Source organism: Schistocerca cancellata, chromosome 8, assembly GCF_023864275.1.
Source record: "Schistocerca cancellata isolate TAMUIC-IGC-003103 chromosome 8, iqSchCanc2.1, whole genome shotgun sequence".
NCBI lineage: Eukaryota > Metazoa > Arthropoda > Insecta > Orthoptera > Acrididae > Schistocerca > Schistocerca cancellata.
Window position 1 is genome coordinate 540,555,416 of NC_064633.1, and position 20,804 is coordinate 540,576,219.

Genomic DNA, 20,804 nt, shown 5'->3' on the forward strand with positions numbered 1-20,804 from the left:
CGTACGAACCAAAACTGAAACGCCAATCCAACGAATGGCTTCATTATGGGTTGCCGCGAAAGTTGAAAGTGCGTCAGAGCCCCGGTATGGTGATTCTCATGTACGACTGTAATGTCGTTATCCTAACCCATTACGTTCTTCCACGGCAGGCCATCAATACGCAGTATTACTGTTCGTTTTTGGAGCATCACCTGTGACGCTTTCTGCACAACCCACCCATCATTTTGCATGACAATGCGTGAGCACATACAGCGCAAGCTGTGGCTGCTCTGTTCAGTCGATGGGACTGGGAAATACTTTACCATTGACCATATTCCCCGGACTTAAGTCCTTGTGACTTTCATTTTATTCTGAAGATGGAGGAACCACTTCATGGCATTTGCTTCAGAACTGTTCCACAGATTCAACAGGCAGTAGACTACTACATCTGCACCATCAACAAAATAATCTCTGTTAACAGTCTTCTAGGCCTTCCACATCGCTGGCAGTGCGTTCTACAGAATTCTGGGGACTACTTAGAAGGACATTAACAGATGCAAACATGTAACACTTTTGTATCGGTTGTGAATAGTTTCCAATATTTAAGTTCCAACCCTCATAGTTGTCAGTGGACAGAAGCACATTCACACTCCATGCAACATTTCATGATCTATTACAAAAATCTCTCTGCTTAATTTGATCAGCTACGAACACTAAAAAATTACAATTATTATGCAAAACAATAATGAAACTACAAATACTTATTCTGACATATTTATTACAGTCAAACATGTACATTAAGGTGGACATACTCACCTCTACAAGAGCGTCTTCTATAATGTGGTCTCTTCTAACTCTTAATTTCAAGAATGGATTTGTTGGTTGTCCCACAACTGTGTGAAAAAAGCTCATCCGCCTTTCACTATACATTCGTATTCTGTTGTCATAATACAGTCCCAATGATTTTGTAGCAGGTGTCAATATGAAAGAATGTTTCATAAAACTAAACTTCTTGGTCATATGTGGTAAAGAATCTGTAGAATCACTCTTGTAGTATGCAAAGTCTTTGTCCATTTCTACTACATCATTGAGAAGCACATGATAGAACTCTGTAAATGGTATATGAGGTTCCCGAGAATCTAGCACATTCACACCAAGTTCAACAGACAGAGGATCTTCGAAATGTTGCGGATTTCCATTCTTCGTGTCTCCTGCTGCTTCTGCAAAAAAATGGCCCTCTTCTACTTCATCACCACTACTGTTTGGAACTTCTTGCCGCAGTTCAGGTGGATCCAGTTCTCCGGCGAGGATGTTCGCATAATACAAGACCTGCAGAGCAAAATTTGAGCTTTACTATTAACGACAGTACAAAAAGAAAAACCACAGGTGCTAAACGACAGGATAATATTTGGGTAACTGTACTGATATAAATAAAATAATATTTTTCAATTGACATGCATACACTTATTTCTTTGTATTTTCATAAAGTATCAATATTCATATACATTTTTATTACTCATAGTTCCCTAGTTCTGAATCTCAACAAGCCTTATGGTTTGAACAAAAAGTAAATTTTAAGCAGTAAATGCTTACTTTTACAAATCTGTTATACTACAGCAGAATAGCAACCACAGAACTGCCACTGGAGAAGATGTTTCACTTATCACACTGTATTTCCACTACTTTGTGTGGCAAAGTGTAGTGAGATAGTAGCATGAACAACACAATCTCATCTATGCTTTATCCTCGGAAGCAATTTCTGCATCAATAAGCTAATTTTAAACATTGGAAGGCAATGTGCACAGGAAAACTAAACGTAAGCCAGGTAGAACACCTATTATGCCCTGTCACTTCCAGCCCAGAAATAATAGTATGACAATAATTATGCTTGCTCCATCTTATATTTACTACTGCATTTCTGATGTTCTGGTGGTTCACATTACAAACTGTATCTTAAAATCCATTGAATGAAGATGAACATTATTCTACCATCAAAAATTTAAATTTTGTGTTAATGCCAATCCCCTGACGTGTTCCTAGAGAGTTGGGTGGTTTGTTAACCACAGCAAATCACTGATGTGTGGGCTTCAATCTGTTATTTTTAATTCTGTACTAGATAACTTCAGTTAATTGACATATAAAAATGTAACTAATTAAAACATATATTATGAATGTATTTTGAAACATTTGTTATGCACAAACACACCACAACATGATCCTCTGTGGTCTGTCTCACATGTAGTCTTATTGCTCACTTTTGCAACTGCATTATTCTTTCCAAAAGGACAACAGCTGTGCAGCCCCACAATACAATATCATAGTTAAGAATGGGGTAAATCATTACATATTATCATATGTTTTTCAATGTCTGTCTAGCAACTGTCTTTGCAAGCTGGTTAAGGAGCTATAAGCCACTACTGACTAACACATGCAAAATTAAACACACACACACACACACACACACACACACACACACACACACACACACACACACACACACACACACTTACAGCTGTGAGTTTTTGTTGTCAGTTACAAACTCCATTCACATTGGTGTGGTGGGAAGTGCCCATTTTAAGTGCCAGTACTTGAGATTCAGTAACATTTGTCTACTAGCAAATGAGTCTACTTCTCTATCCAAAGTCCTGTCATATTAATGTGACCATTGCCCATGTTCAATGTGAATGTGCAATAACCACTCCGAGATGGCAGGTAGCAGCACTAGCAGTGGAGAGTATATAAAGAGTGTCCAAAGACACAGAAAACCGTGTAGTAATCGTCATAACTCTGAAATGGAGCAATTTCTTATATGTCCAAAATGGCATGATCATTGGCTTTTGCATCAAGGGTGGCAGTATTACCAAAATGACTATGCCTGTAAGCTGTTCGGGTGCTGCCGTGGTTAAAGCATTCGGTGCATGGCAAAATGATGCTTTCCAAAACCGACGCTGAGACAACTGAGCAATGGCTGCGGAGAACTGTTGAGCAACTGGGCGTCCAGATGAACCAAATGTCTATCAACAGTGTCTCCTCAACAACCATTCATCGGACCTTGCTAACTATGGGCCTCGGCAGCAGGCGCCTGTTTCATGCACCCATGAGGACTGCTACTCACTGGCAATGAAGCCTGGAATTTGCATGCTATATCTCATGCTGTGACACTTTTCTTGTTTTGAAAGGTTGCAACAAATGGATGGAAGTTAAAATAATAGTTTAAAAATAGTGAAAAGAGGTTAATAAAGAGATACATGGGTATCTCGTCATTCTGGAAGGCACTAGGGACAAATACAAGTATGCATCTATCAATGGGGGCCATGCAGTTTGGTTTTCCTTAGCACGATGGCATCTACCAGCAGGACAATGCAACGTGTAACAAAGTTCGCAGTGTACATGTGTGGTTCAAAGAGCACCAGGCTATGTTTATTGTTCTCTCCAGGCCACCAAACTCCACAGATTTAATCCTAATCGAGAATGTGTGGGACCAGCTTGTTCGCTCTCACATATCCTCAACTGAGAAACCTAGTGCAACTGGAGTCAGCATGGCGCTACATCCCTGTCGGTATCCTCCAGAACCTCTTCATTGACTCTTCCTGTATGTCTCTCAGCGGTCCACACTGCAAAAGGTGTCTACTCAGGCTTTTGACAGAGGTCACATTAATGAGACTGGACAGTGTATTATCTACCACAAATAAGATATAGGTCTGCATAGTTTATAATGCGAGTTTTTGTGCAATATCGTTAATATACACTGCTTGACATAATAAGTTAATCACCCAAAAGTCATGGTTGGTTATCAAAGTAACTTTGTACATGTACACACTACCAGCGGGTATGTAAATGATTAAAAGTTGCCTTTCTTGATGACAGGTATAATGGCAACCAGAGTGCATTGGTGTTTCTTATGTTTACTGTTGTTACCAGGGCTAGTAGGATATATAAGGTCGTCAGTAATGTCATATGCTCAGTAATCACTGAGAAGGACATGGAGACACCACATAATGGTGTGAGAAAACATTATCAGCACCTAACGGTGTAAGAAAGAGGCCTCAATGTGCATCTGTATTTGGTTGGTGGTTCAAACTGTGCAATATCCACATCTGTGGGGCATTCACATGTGACAGGGGCCTAATGTTGGACTACATGGAACATGAGGGCAGGAATACTTGTCAAGTTTCTGGTGACCACATCTGACCAACAAATGAGAGGATCAGCATATTGTGCACAAAGCACATCAAACCCCTTGACATCTGCACCTGCTATGTCAGAACAAGGAATGGACCCTCTGCAACACTGTGTCATCCTAAACAATTCATTGGGACTAGCAGCAGGTGGGCAGCCATGCATGGACTGCCATTAACACATCACAAACAGCTTTGTGAGGTGGTGATGTGATCCGGTAGCATAGACTGTCTAAGAATGGCATCACAATTGTCTTTGGCAATTAATCTCATTCTGCACTAAAATGAATGAACCATCATGTGGAGAGGCCTCAGGTGTGGCCCTTCAGGTCACGGCTGGTAGCGGTTGAGGAAACAGATGACACAACAGTACATCATTACCATAATTCATCCTTAAGTGTTACCTCTAGTGTGTAGATATCGTGGTGTCATTTTTCAATAAGAAAATTCTCGACCACACGACATGGTATGTACCTCTATACTGTGTTCACATGGCATTGAGGTATTCCTATGCCCAGCAAGATCCCAACATCTGACCTCAATGGAACATGTAAGACAAGCTTGAATGTCAACTCTATGCCAGTGCCAGTGTCTGGGATATCAAGGAACAGTTACAACAGCTGTGTGCCAGCTTGCCTCAGCAGCAGAAACAACTGCTCTATGTCATCCTTCCCAACCGAATCAGTGCAAGCACCCAGCACAGAGAAAGTGCAACATCATACAGATAAACGGGATCAAATTCTTTACAAACCTGCCTCTGTTTTGTAATCACTGAAATACAATCGTATACCCTCTCAACTTCTGAAGTTTCATTTTGAATTGTCTTCTGTTTCTGGGTGCTTCACTTTTTATTGAGGCAGTGTATATGAAGAAGAGAAAGGAAGCACAGAATGAGCCCTCAGGTAAACTTTGTATCACTGTTTCTTTAGTGGATTGAAAATTTTATGATTTTATAATTTAATTTGAATGAGGGAACTTTAAAAAGTGAGTTACACGTAATTATTGCAGGTCAACTTTTAATGAATGCTGCACTACACTTCAAAGTGACACAGATACATTACACCATTTTTCAAAATAGTTACCAAATTTCTGCAAACAGCAGTTAGAAAGCTCCACCAATCATTTCATCCCTTGATGATAGAAATTTGCTTCTTGGTCGTGGAGCCATTCAAGAACCACTACTGAACATCCTCTGGAAAATCTCTTTATCTCAGATGTTTTTCCACAATTGCCTGGACACTGTCCTCTGTGGTTGATGTCTATGACTAATTCCTGACCAGCATCAACCATGTCTATATAGCAATGGCCAAATTGTTGGCACCATTTCTCTAAAGCTGGACATGACATTGCATGTGGTCCACATACTGCCAGAAATTTGTGGTGAATCTGTGTGCATTTAGACATTTTGCCCATGAGCACTGTACCATCTCGAGTACTTCAACTTTGGAATATGTTTTCAGTTGCTTTGTCATTTCAATTCACACTACGATGCATCTGTTACCTGAACCACAGCAGAATTGTGTGTGCAGGAAATCTGGAACACGTACTCTCTTCTGACAACGTACCACTCGTGTTCCCCCATGGTCTTAGCACCAGACAGCATGTGTAACATACTTTCTGAAGTCCCTACGTATGTTAATTTAGTGCATTGGTTACAAATAAAATAAAAAAATAAAAATAAAAAATAAATAAATAAATAAATAAAAAGTGGCCAGATGATGCGGGATGGATCCCAATATGATAAGACTTCAAACTTTTTAAATGTAACCAATGGCTTAATGTGACTAAAGTTTTGGTCAAATCTAAAAATATATCTGCAATCTGCATCTTCTGGTCTGACAGACAGTACACTTCACAAAAGAGCTTCCTAACAGTTGTGTTCACGCTTAGCTCAAGGTAGGAATTAGTGATATTTGTATATAATTGGAACATCTTTCTCACTTCCCTTTTTAAAGTTGTGCATCAATCTGTACAAACAGTCTGTCAAGAACCCTTTTCCTCAGGAACGGGTAAATGTATCAGGTTCAAATTTATGTCACATATTAAGATCTAAGGTTCCTTGGAGGTGTAAAAATTTTAATCTCCTAAGTTAATGCAATCAAAAGATACAGCCACTTATCTTAATCAAAATGTAGCTGCTTCCCACTGACCTAGAATCTCTAAATTCGGCAAGAAGCATGGTTTCACAGTACAGGTAAAGCAAAAAAATCTGAAACTTGTTAAATTGTAATTATATCACATAAAAATTATCTTTTACCATTTGAAAGTGCATTGTATTCATCATAAAGCATACTAGACAAATATTACTGCAGACAACCATAAAATGTAAGGTATACTTATGTTTTAGTAAGGAAATAAAAATAGCTTTACCCCTGCTTGCTCCTTTGGTTAGTTCTAGGATCTGTGAGCCAGGTGTTAAACTACACTCTGACAAAAAGAGTCTAGGGGAATATGTCATGCAGAAATGGAGATTTTTTTAAATACCTGTGTTCCTCTACTACCACCAAGAACACTTCCACCACTCATGAGACAGTTCACAGCTAAGTCAGTGATGCACATGTATACAGACAATGAAATGTGACACTGTCATCAAGTATGCTTTATTCTAGTCTTTGCTCATAATAGTAATGTACAACTACCAGTTTTGCCTAGTAATGAAAATCTCCAGATCTGTGTTCAGATCCAACAATGGTACATTTTCACAGTAAGCTTTTGTTGGCCCTTGAGAATACTTCATATACTGTGATACACAACAGAAACTATTGCTGTTTTGTATTTTACTATCTGATATTACAGTTAAAGGGGAAGATTTTCACACTAGGCTTCCCTTTTAGCATCTTTGAATACATATATGAAGGTATCATCATTGTCTAAAACTAATATTTTGTTACTGTTTTAAGCAAAGACTGGAAAGCGCACACTCATACCCACAACCACGTGCGCACGCGCACGCACACGCGCACGCGCACGCGCACACACTTGCTAGCTTTATTAAACCTGGTAAGTGCAGCTTCCATTCAGAGAACAGATCGTTTCACTCCATACTTCAATCACAAATAGTCATTTTTTATGTAAATGATTTTGTACTATATGATGAGAAGGAAAGTTGCTACTCACCATATAGCGGAGACATTGAGTCACAGATAGGCACAACAAAAAGACTCTTAATTAAAGCTTGTGGCAAATATGTGTCTATTGTTGACAAAGGCCAACGGCAGAAAGCTACAATTGTGAGAGTCTTTGTTATGCCTATCTGCGACTCAGCATCTCTGTTATATGGTGCGTAGCAACTTTCCTTCTCATAATATTGTTACATTCCATCCTGGATTCTCCATTGTTTGATTTTGTAGTATGGGTGTTCAAAAATCTCTTCAGTAAAAAAAAAAAAAAAAAAAAAAAAGAAAGGAGCATGTGTCTGGAGTCACTAAAGAAATTATGGAAAACATTTACAATGACATTTGGTTATAGGACTTTACCCCACTGTCAAAATAATTGAGAATTATAACTAAATTTTACTTTAGATCACAAAAGCCATTTAGTTAAACATTTTTTTATGTATGATCTTGAAGTGGTAACATATAATCACTGGTAATAGGATACACAGTTATTGAAATTACTTGTAAGCTTTGCAGAATCAATAAACCAAAGGCATTCAGTGTCTAACAAGAGATGGCACATACAAATTACAGACTACTTTAGAAGCCTCCGCACCTTCATAAGCTTTGTTGCTGATGTTATGTACTCATCATCCTGCACGACATACTCTCGGTTGAAGTGACCAGAGAGAACCTTACGTGTGATGAGTTCCTGTAGTGCCTCAAGCAGAGATTTCAGCCGTGTCTTGCAATGGCGTGACCAAACTCTGGCAAGCCATGCTTGTCCCGTCACTGACAGGTGAGAGGCTGCCTTGCAAAGCTGGGGCAATGCTACCTGAAACAGTTTAATTAATACTGTGAAACATGAAACTTAAATTGTTTTTAGGCATGTTAACGAAACAGATTAATCTATACAAGCACATGTTATTACATCTTTGATTAATTTTCATCAAACAGCACATATAGATACAACTAACTAAAAGTAATACAATTAATAATAATAATAATAATAATAATAATAATAATAATAATAATAACAATAATAACAACAATAATAACAATAAGCTATTATATTTATACTGAGTGCTAAAAAAACAGATTAACGAGTGCAGTTCCAGCCCATATTTTCCCCTGTACCATACATCACCAATATATGCATGCAGTAGTTTGCTTGTACTCTGTTTTAAAACAACTGCTTGGTTGCTAGAAGCTACAAAAAATAAAAATAAATTTTGCAAATTCACTATTTGATATACCAACTATGCAAATTTTACTGTCCAAAAGATGAATATGAATATATTCTATGGTTAAGACAAGTAGTATACAATAAAACATGAAAATAATAACAGCAGAGGGGATCTTCAGCTCCAATTTTTAAAGTCAAACTGAGTCCAGGAGTACATTCACTATGCAAATAAATATTACGACATGCTTATGCACGCGCATTTCACTTTTCTCTATGCATAAGCATTTAAACAGCACTGTGCTTAAGCCTGACTAGCCTCACTACACAATTTAAATTAGCAGAATAAGGAAAATTTATTACACTCCTGGTGGAGAAATCAATGTCTGTCAACATTACAATTAGAAAGCCTGTTCAACCGGACAACTAGCTTGTAGTACCTGGAGCTCATTATGATTTCGAAGGGAGGATTGGGGGCGATAGCCCAGTTAATCGAGACAAAAAGGTTGAATAGGGGAAAAAAACTGTAGAGTTGAAAATTTTTGTACTGTGGTAGGAGGGAGGTGTTTAAATGTCACTTTTTCATGTTTTTCCTAAATAACTTGAAAATCACAGCTTATAAGTGAAAATGATTTCCAGTACAAAATTAAACTACATTAAAACTACTAGAACAAAGGTACTATTCATTTTTCTTTAGGACTGATAGTTTCAGTGGTGCAAGAGGAGGTGAGGGGGGAGCGAGTTATTAAAAATTGTGTTTCATAGTATAAAATTAATGTATACTTTTAAATGATGGAGGTTAAGAACAAGCATTAAATTTGTGTACCACACCTAAGTGCAGTGAAACCGAACTGAGGTATAAATTCTATTAACAGGCTATAATAAAATGGGGCATGGGGGGGAGGTTTGGAGGGGGGGGGGGGGGGCTTGTCGCGCAGGGAAAGCAGGTTGCTGGATTGTGGTCATGCGCTTCCCTCCTTTATAGGTCTGCAAACTGAAGAGTAAGTAGGTGATTCCCAGCTATCTACGCCACTATGTCACTAGAAACAACTACAGAGTGTTTCATAAATTTTTATTGTGGTTTACCTATATGGGTGTATGTTTTATTTTCTCTGTCTATTTTTATCTATTCATTTGCCTAAAGATTCAAACACAGTACACCTGCAGCAATCAAGCCTGCTGAGCTAGCGAGACAAGATGAAAACATCAATTTCCTCATGTTTGTAAAAACGCCTATTGGATGTTTCATCAATCTTCTATTGTCTGTCTTTTCCCATCCATGATAGAGAGAAGATTTAGATTTATGTTTAGTTCACTAATAATGTGAAATACATTAATTGTTATACTATAAAGTCAACTTCATTTAAAAATTCCTTATTTCACCTATTTATCTATCTGCGTAACGAGTATCTGTACCACTTCAGAGAAGTAAGAAATTTAAGCAAAGCAAGCTGGGTACTGTAACACTGTCTTCAAAGAAGAAGACGAGGTAACTAACTTCAAGGTTTGAAGAACTATTATCTAATAATCCAATATTATATATTACAGATTTTTCGTGTGTACGAAAAATCATAAGCCTGGCATCTGGAGTTTGTGTTGCTGTACGTAAATTAGCTGAGACACATGTTCCCCAGCAAATTGCTATTGTTTCGGTGCCAGCGAATTTCCATCATAATTATTTTTCTTAACATTATTAATTTATTAGCAGAACCTGTGAGCATGCCCTGGACAGTGCAAGATAGATTATACAGGTGCAATAATTAAACAATACGAAACATGTTGTTTAACATCCTATTGTACCAACTGTTTTTTATTTACCTTGTTTCACAATGGGAATAACATTGCTGAGAGAAAACCAAGGTTAAAAACCACATGGTGCGCATAAATTATAAATGGTTAACTGGAGGAATTGTACCAACAACATTTAAGAAGATTGTCTATTAGGGAGGGAAGAATTCCAACTTACAGCTTGCATGACTGCACTTGGCAATGCCTTGATCAAAAGTAGTATCAGTACCCTACCCTATCCAGCTATAAATTTAATTTTTTTTTTTAACAGCAAGAGAGATTTGGGTAAACATTACTTTGAAATGTGGGTACATAAACTGAACAGCAACCATAAGCAGCAATACTGGTGTAGGATACATCATGTACTGATTGGGAACACTCTTGAAATCAGTTTTAAGATTAAAATTCAACTTTATTTCATATTTACAACTTTAAAAAAGATTAAAAAATGGAACCAGTTAAAAAGGTTGTGCTGACTAATAAAATTAGTGTAGAGATACAAAATGTTGCTGCAATGAATGTGATGGCAAATCATAGTGACACTGAAAATATCGATCAAATTGATAACAACTGGGACTATTACACAAATTCAGTTTAAGCTGATGACAATGTCTTACCTCATCACACTATCATGCTCATGGTAGATGACACTAATTCCCAAATCTCACTGAGAAGCATTTTCTTGCATAAAGCCAGTGAAAGACACACTACTGCGCAATCAGTACTTTTCAATTTCTCCATGGCACAAGAACTTGTTCCAAATGTGGTGGAACAAGACACAGTAGGAACAGAGGGCACAAGTGTATCATCAATACATTCAATGCAGGGCACGTAGAAAGGCCTCGCTGACCTAATGAAGAATTTATTTAATAATATTTCTACATAACAAACCAAAAAAAACTTGAGGAAAGATTTCGTGATTTTATAAATGAACAAAACCAAACATCTAATGGTTTTAAGTATGACTTATCACACAGGTTTGACAATTTAAGACAAAATCTACGTACTGACCTTTCTAGTGATTTAACATGAAAACTTACAGATATGGGGAGGAAATTAAAGGGGAAATTATTCACTGATTTGTCTCAGGAGATAAATAACCAAGATAAAAAGTGTCACCTATAGACTAGGCACAGGAAGCAATGGCAGGTAAGCTAAATATTGTTAGTGATGCACAGACTCAGATGCAAGAGGCTCCATCGAAAATTTGAAGAAATTTAGAAACTAGGACGGGTAATGTTTAAGAGTTGCACTCTTTATATAAAGATCTGCTGAAAAAAGTACACGAGCTGACAAAAAATTGAGCAACTTAGATTTAGGCACTAAGTTCATAAAGAAAGCACAAGAAAAATCAAAACAGATGTAAAGAATTTAAAGGGCAGAGACGAAGTGGAAAAGCTAAATAAAGGTACGACCCTCGCACAATTCACACAAGAACCTAAGACTTTTGTTGAAGCAGTTGAAGAGGTAGTAAAGGAAAGGAAAAATGAATTGATTACTAGCTAGGACTGAGCTAGGCTTAAAGGCAGCGGAAGAGAAGTTGCAGAGCAGTTTAATTCATGTTGCAGATGTCACAAGAGAGACGCCAATAGCAAGCAATCAGGTGCAGTTGTGCACGATATACAGTAGTAATACTTATCAACCATTTGCTACCAGCTATTCAGATGGAGAAGAAAGGAATTACAAAATTCAACGAGCACTGCCAATGTCAATACCAGCTGTGCAAACATATCCAGAGTATAATCATGCGTGTCCAAAGAATGCCACGGTGGCAACAGACAATAATGCATGTTTGTCTAATTAATTAGCACATGGGGGTCTGCTCTGTCATAGGCAATTTCTATTTTTCTCAACAGAGGGTAATAGAACAAACCCTGTACTGTTTATCAGAGCTTTTTGCAACATGTTACCCCACACTGGGCAGAAGCACAGATCTGGTTTGTTGTGAGATACACACAGGGTGATGTTTTATTGTGGGCAACAGATATGACCGAGATGCCATACCTATGAGCAATTTGAACAGGCTTTCTTGGACAAACACTGGTCCATAGCAGTCCAAAGCGATTATGTCGAGAGGGTTTCAACCCATCACCATTCAGTAGTAAACATGAGGGGGCTGAGGATGTATTAAAAAATATATATATACTTAAACAAAACCAGGTATTATACACACAGTTTCCCATGTGGATGTACTGTAAAAAATTGAAAAGTCACCTGCCCAACCAATCAGTGAAAACCTGATCTCTATACCTGAAAATGATATAGTATTTCTTATCTGTACTCAACTTGATTAACCTAATATATGAAGAGGTTGCAACAGCAACCACAGAAAATTAATACATAGTGCACACCACCACAAAAATTAACAGCAGAATGGAACCATGGCAATAACCAACAAGACTGGCACCCATACACCCTTTGCAATAACAACACAATAAATAATTATGGTAATGGGGGAAACCAAAAGTACAAATGAGATTTCCAAGGAAATTACAAATAGAATTACAATAGACTGGCTTATACCTAACAGAGGGGTTGTGGCCAACAAGTTCATAACGCACCCCTGCAGGTGGCAATACAGTAACTAGCAGGAACTGACTGCAAATAGACCATCCAGCAGTCCTCCTCTGACAATAACAATCAACGGAATAACAATTATATATCCAGTGGGAATTCAAGGTCAAGGAGAATTTAATTCAAAGGCAATATAGGACACGAACTGGCGAGGTCAAGCCCACAATGCGCAGACAGTTGAAGTTACTCACAATAAAGAGGCCAACACCCCCCCACCCAACCAATCACAAAAGCACTAACATGTTGTGATAACCATCCATTCACAGACCAATAAAAAGGTCTGAGGGCACACAACTTATTCAAATTACTTTCTCATATATGACCAAGGGGTGGATATGAAAGAAGAACTGTCTCAGGAAGATGTAAACAACTTAGAAAAGGATAATGGGGAGTCAGTGAAGCTATAATTAATGTTCAAGTATGTATTCCAGATGTACCTGTGTACCTGACATGGATGCATCGACAAATGTGATATTGCAAGGTCTGTTAAACAAGCTGCAGAGACTATGTTATATATCAATGGTGCAGAACTGTTGTATTCTGACCACACTGGGGAACAAGTCAAAAGCAGTTTGAATTCTGGCATTAATACCCATTACCATCAGCAATTTTTCTCTAAAGTTTATTTTTCTGGTAGTTAAAAACTCGTATTGGTCTTACTGGAATGGATGCCTTTGACAATACAAAGTATAGATTGACATTGAGCAAGGAAAACGTTTCTTTACAATCAACCAGCAGAGGTCATCAGTAAATTTAATTAAAATCAGCACAATTGAAAATACACTTAAATCAAGTGCTGATATTAGAGTACAATTGTCACGTCCGAACATACTCTTTCTTGATAGACAAAAGGGTAAGCAACACAGCAAGAAACAAAAACAGTTAATTTGTTTGTTAGAGTATCAGAAGGGACCAGCAGCACACTTCTTGTATGAAATTATACTCTGGTATGCACAAGTATTTATAAAGTGCCATGGGGTAGTACAGGGTTACGAGTATGAAATGGATATTTACTCACAAGACATTCTTGTTTTCTTCATACCCAATTCCTTGGGCAAGAAGAGAAGCTCCGAGGAAAGAAACTGAATGGATGATAAATTTGAAGATCATACAACCCTCCTGTTCCCCATGTTGTAGCCCTATTTTAGCTGTCGCCAAGCCCAATGGTAATGTCAGGCTTATGCTTTACACCTGAAGTATAAACAAAATCATTTTTCCTGTCAGGACATACCCTGACAACCTTGAACTATTACTGAAATTTCACAATGTTAAATACCTCATTATAATTTATTTAAAAGCATTACACGAAGATAGCAGAAAGTACACAGTCTTTGTGTGTGGGGGCTGGAGCTATGAATTTTGTGTTTTGCGGTTTGGCTTGTAAGTAAGCATGGGTGTTTTTATTTCTGCAATGGACAAAGTTTTGGGACCACAACTTCTCAGTAGAGTCACACTCTATGCTGATCACCTGTTAATAGCTACTCTCACTTGAGAACATTTGAGGCTTTGTCACAGGTATTTTACCAATTAGCAGAATATGGGGTCACACCTAATGTAACGAAAAGAAAAGAAATGGTCAAATTCTTGGGTCATATTACCTCTTCACAGGTTATACTACCTGATCCATTAAAACTTGATGCAATCAAACATCATCCACCGCCACAGAATCAAAAAACTCAAGGAATATTTGGGTTTGGTCACATTTTTTATGAAATTCATTCTAGATCAGTTATTGAATAGCAATGCATTGCTGAATCTTTTGAGGATAAACAATCCACAGATATGGACCAATCAATGTCATGCAGGCTTTGACAAAATGGAGGAAGCCTTATAATGTGCAAACATACTACACCAACCTGACACGTACAGAATTTATGCTCGAGTACAGGTGCCTTTTTACAGGAACTAGGAGCCTGCTTATTTCAGATCAAGGAAGATGATGGGGAACTGACACCTAAGGTAATAGGTTTTGCTGGTTGAACACTTTTTGAATACGAGCAGTCCATATCCTGTGCCAGAGCTCGAGCCTCTCAGGGTTACATGGGCATTTAACAAATTTGAGTACAAGTAATGGGATAAGCACACCACAAGTCTACTGTGACCATCAAGCAGTTTCTTTTCTATTGAAACGCAAATTATTACATCAAAGGTTAGAAAAGTGGTGCATGTACTTGCAGGAGTTCAATTCTGAAATTGTGTACATCAAGGGTAAACAAACCTTGTCAAGTTTACCTCGAGGGCTCAATGAATTCTTAGAATTCACAGAACAGAATTCTGAACCTAGGGTTCTGCTTATGCAAGACAAGACACAACAACAATATTATGTAAAGATGTGTAAGAGTTTGGAGCAACTGCAAGAGGGATACCTGCAATGCACGAAGGTATGGTTAAAACTGTCTGAAAATGACGACGAGAATTTGAAGAATTTCTATACCGTATATAAAGGGCGTTCAAAAAAGGAACGAGTCAGAGGCATAATTACAGAAATCAGAACCATATGTTAGAAGTATTGACTCTGGCTGTTGAGACACTTGTCCCACTCTGACAAAGCGGTGAATAGCTGCCTCATAAAATTCCCAGGGCTGCGATGTTAACCAGTGCCGCACGTACAGCTGGACGTCGTCATCTGAGTTGAATTGTTTGCCCCCTTAGGGCCTTTTTAAGGGGTCCAAAAATGCTGTAATCACAGGGAGACTGTATGAAGGGCGGCTGAGAACCTCTCATTTGAATTTCTGCAGGAGTGCTGTCACTGTGTTGTCCATATGAGCTTTGCATTGTCGTGGAGCGGAATGACCCCATGGGTGAGATTGGCTGGTCATTTTGATTTGATTGCTTGGTGGAGGGTGGTCCAGGTTTGCGAGTAACGCTGGGCTTTCACTTTTGTCCCATGTGGTTATGCCATTTTTGGTCACATTAAAGAGGCACTGAGGGGCAAACGATACACTTCAGATGACGACGTCCAGCTGTACGTGCGGAACTGGTTAACATCGCAGCCCCGGGAATTTTATGAGACAGCTGTTCACTGCCTTGTGTCACAGTGGGACAAGTGTCTCAACAGCCAGGGTCAGTACTTCTAACATACAGGTACTAGTTTCTGTAATTATGCCTCTGTCTCATTTCTTTTTGAACACCCCTTATACAAGGGACAAAACAGTGGTGGGTGTGTGTGTGTGTGTGTGTGTGTGGGTGTGTGTGTGTGTGTGTGTGTGTGTGTGTGTACACACACCGCCAAGTTCGGTAGATTATTTCATTTTCTACACTCAAAATGCACAACTCTTCTGCTGCTTGCCTTATGAATCACAGGCTACACAGTGCATGAACAATTCTGAGGTGGTTTATTTTCCACAAAGTGCATTAACTGGAATACAAGTATGAGTTACTAATAATACAAACACATATGGACGGATTCTATGTAGATATCTGCACTCTGTTCTACACTGCTGGAGGGGAAAGTAACGCGTAGTCATCCTATATGGGTTCTTCCAAGGAATGCAATTTCACCCATCACGAGCACTGCTCAGTTTTCAGTTAACAGAGAGAATACACCTCTCCAGCATTTCATGTCCAATTCTGTTATGTTGGTTTTGTGTTTATATAATGGAGTTCTTTTGAGTTTATTAAGTGAGTTTTTATTTAAATGATGTTACAATAAACAATGGCTGAGAAGTGTTTAATTTTTAATTATGTTGCCAGTTACCCGTGTAGTGCTGGTGGGAAAGGGACTGGATTGGTAAATATGGCACCTTGCTGCTGTTTATTGTTAACAGCTTATTGTACAGCCATACAACCATGTTGTCAGTTGGTTGAGAATTAATGAATGATAACAAAATTTCTTCACTAATCTCACCATTAATTGTATTACTGCATGAATCTCTTCCATTCAGGGATTGTTGGCACTTGGAGAGGAGGCTGCACTGAGTGGAGCCACTTAGGACACATCCACAGTATATCTTGCAAGGTGGGTGTGAATATGTCAGATGGAATGGGACTAACCATGTTCAAACCTAGAACGTTTATCTGGTGTAATGTATTGCTTGACATATGTTGAAAAATATGAATTTCCACACACCTAGGAGACTTACTTCTGTTGCAGAAGGAGCTAGTTTAAGCCTCTGGGCCATTTCAGATGTTGGTACAGCTGTGGCTGGGGTGATGCATTCGACATCCCTCATGTGGAAAATGTTGCAGTCACTGATAGAAGGACCAACAAAATCGACATTGTCGAATATGTACCGACAGCATCTTACATTTGGGACAGGCTCTTCAATAAGGCAGACACATGACAGCTACAACTGTTGAGTTTCCTTATAGAATAGGTCACTTAACAAGCTCAGAGTAGTTTTGTCAACCCACATACGATAAGTGGACAGGAAATGCTGAGAAGGTATTCTGTCTGTAAATGAAATGCGAGCAGGGCTTGTATAGGGTTAAGTTGCCTTTCCTGGAAGAACACTACAGCTGCCCTACATGATTAAGAATTTATTTTCCCTCTAGCAGTGTAGAATAGTATGCAGAGATTTACATTGAATTTGTCCATATGTTTTAGTATTATTAGTAACTCATGCCAGTACTCCAATTAATGCACTTAGCGGAAAACACCTCCATGCATATCTGTGCACTGTGTCGCCAGTGAGTCATAAGGTGAATAGTGGAATTGTTGATGTAAGTTTATGCAACAGCCTGCAGTTTTTTTACAGTGACGTAGTGGGGTAGGAAAAGTGGGGAGCATCTTCTGACTCACCAGTTTGCAGACCTATGAAGGAAGGAAGTTCATGACCATAATCTGGCACCCTTCCTTCCCTCACATGACTATCTCCCCCCCCTCCCCCCATTTCTATTGTGCCTTGGTTGGCACTGATCCAACAAATGACCTAAGTTGGCAATACTGCCACAACTGCAATTTATGGAATCACTGCTAAATGGTCTGTTTATCTGTAGGCCAGCAAGGAGAAGGTGGACAATAACAGTATTGAGCGGGAGGAGGAAGTGGCCAGTTGGGACTGCATTCCTCGTAAACAGACTTCCGCAGCTGGTTTGGTTTGTGCCCGTACATTTATGCACTGAAAATTTTTTGTATCTGACATCTGTATCCTGCTGGGCCTGTACGATGGAAGAGTGTGCATTTGTGGTGTGTGTAATGAGCATGGACGGCACTTACTCTTTGTGATAAAAGGTACTGTCATTTTTTTCTGAATGCTGTGTTGGACAGCAGTGAGCTGTATTGAATCCATAAACAGACTTGTGTTCCTGTATTAAAGAACACAAGTCTTTCTTTCAGTGCTGACATTTCTGTTCGCTATTTTCTAAATCCGAGTTGCACTCATGTGATTAACTAACAGTTACTGGAATGTGTACTAAGATTTACACTGGCCAGGTGTTTTAGTGCAAGAAACAAATTTAACTCTGCCTTGATGTTAAGAACAGTGATTACTGGCTATTAACTGTAGTCTGTTGCATATTCAATTGCCTTTACATTTATTACATGAAAGAATGATGTGCTAAATGTCTGCCACATGTGGGAAAGAGAGTGACACGTGCAGCATTTAGGGAACAAGGTAAGTTAACATTTTTTTATTCCTTATATTACTAGGAATGTACTAAATCTATTATAATAGTATTTTCTAATGTTAGTTGGGTGTTTGAAAGATAGTTTTTCTTATGACTTCTGCAACAGTTTTCTAGGTAGCTTCATTGCCTATGTTTGTGTAACAATCTGCCGAAGAGAACCATATGATAGAGAATTTTCTTTGGTCGTTATGGCTGTACGTTTGTATTGCCTGATTTAATCTTTTACAATTAAGCCACACTTGGTCTGTCTTAATTAAAATATATTTTCCACAAGGATATTAATTGTTCCTTCAGGTGAGAATTTTTTACTGTTGTCTTGCATGACAGCCTTTCTTTTCTCTAATATTGTGTTTTCTGAATTCATGTTACTGGCAAAACCTGTTCAAATAATTTAAAGACATGTTGCCTAAATCTGTCTCAATTAACAGTTATTTGCTGAACTGTTTTCTTAAGTGATTTATATTAGTGAAGGCTTAAGTAACTTCGGCTCGTTCTTAAATTCATATTTCTTGGAGCTGTGACTACATGTAAATTGGCTTTGGCATGTTGAAGAGGATTAATGTTGAATTTAATCACAGTTCCAACAAATGTTTTAGTTAAAATGTTTCATCCAAGCTTACTCAGTCACTGCACCCTTTTAATCTTGACAGCCCTGTGCTCCACAACATCATTTCATCCCTGTAACACAATTTATACCTCAATATGGTTCAACTGTGCTTTGCTGACATACACACATTTAATATTTGTCCTTAATCCACTTCATTTAAAATTAAACATTAATTTTGCAACATTAAAACATCAATTTTTTAATAATTTGCGATTTTTCTGTCCCCTGCAATGCTGGAACTACTGGTTCTGCCTCTATTTTAGGAAATTTAGTGTTGTTTGCCCCCCCCCTCCCCCATGAACCATGGACCTTGCCGTTGGTCGGGAGGCTTGCGTGCCTCAGCGACACAGATAGCCGTACCGTAGGTACAACCACAACGGAGGGGTATCTGTTGAGAGGCCAGACAAACGTGTGGTTCCTGAAGAGGGGCAGCAGCCTTTTCAGTAGTTGCAAGGGCAACAGTCTGGATGATTGACTGATATGGCCTTGTAACAATAACCAAAACGGCCTTGCTGTGCTGGTACTGCGAACGGCTGAAAGCAAGGGGAAACTACGGCTGTAATTTTTCCCGAGGGCATGCAGCTTTACTGTTTGATTAAATGATGATGGCGTCCTCTTGGGTAAAATATTCCGGAGGTAAAATAGTCCCCCATTCGGATCTCCGGGCGGGGACTACTCAAGAGGACTTCGTTATCAGGAGAAAGAGAACTGGCGTTCTACGGATCGGAGCGTGGAATGTCAAATACCTTAATCGGGCAGGCAGGTTAGAAAATTTAAAAAGGGAAATGGATAGGTTAAAGTTAGATATAGTGGGAATTAGTGAAGTTCGGTGGCAGGAGGAACAAGACTTCTGGTCAGGTGACTACAGGGTTATAAACACAAAGTCAAATAGGGGTAATGCAGGAGTAGGTTTAATAATGAACAGGAAAATGAAAGAGGAATGAAAGAGGAAGCCGCCTGGTAGAATTTTGCACAGAGCACAACTTAATCATAGCTAACACTTGGTTTAAGAATCATGATAGAAGGTTGTATACATGGAAGAAGCCTGGAGATACTAAAAGGTATCAGATAGATTATATAATGGTAAGACAGAGATTTAGGAACCAGGTTTTAAATTGTAAGAGATTTCCAGGGGCAGATGTGGACTCTGACCACAATCTATTGGTTATGACCTGTAGATTAAAACTGAAGAAACTGCAAAAAGGTGGGAATTTAAGGAGATGGGACCTGGATAAACTGAAAGAACCAGAGGTTGTACAGAGTTTCAGGGAGAGCATAAGGGAACAATTGACGGGAATGGGGGAAAGAAATACAGTAGAAGAAGAATGGGTAGCTTTGAGGGCTGAAGTAGTGAAGGCAGCAGAGGACCAAGTAGGTAAAAAGACAAGGGCTAGTAGAAATTCTTGGGTAACAGAAGAAATATTGAATTTAATTGATGAAAGGAAAATATAAAAATGCAGTAAATGAAGCAGGCAAAAAGGAATACAAACGTCTCAAAAATGAGATCGACAGGAAGTGCAAAATGGCTAAGCAGGGATGGTTAGAGGACAAATTTAAGGATGTAGAGGCTTATCTCACTAGGGGTAAGATAGATACTGCCTACAGGAAAATTAAAGAGACTTTTGGAGATAAGAGAACCACTTGTATGAACATCAAGAGCTCAGATGGAAACCCAGTTCTAAGCAAAGAAGGGAAAGCAGAAAGGTGGAAGGAGTATATAGAGGGCCTATACAGGGGCGATGTTCTTGAGGACAATATTATGGAAATGGAAGAGTATGTAGATGATGATGAAATGGGAGATACGATACTGCATGAAGAGTTTGACAGAGCAC

At 38.7% G+C, this 20,804-nt stretch overlaps 1 protein-coding gene across 2 annotated transcripts in view; it reads right to left on the reverse strand.

Annotated features, from left to right (window-relative positions):
- LOC126094557 (ubiquitin-protein ligase E3A) overlaps positions 1-20,804 on the reverse strand; it is a 161,800-nt gene that overhangs the window by 80,513 nt on the left and 60,483 nt on the right. For both annotated transcript variants that reach the window (XM_049908992.1, XM_049908991.1), the window contains exons 5-6: positions 7,869-8,087; positions 796-1,308 (exon numbers count right to left, since the gene is read on the reverse strand). In XM_049908992.1, the coding sequence (XP_049764949.1) occupies positions 796-1,308; positions 7,869-8,087 (732 nt within the window). The remainder of the gene's footprint in view (positions 1-795; positions 1,309-7,868; positions 8,088-20,804) is intronic.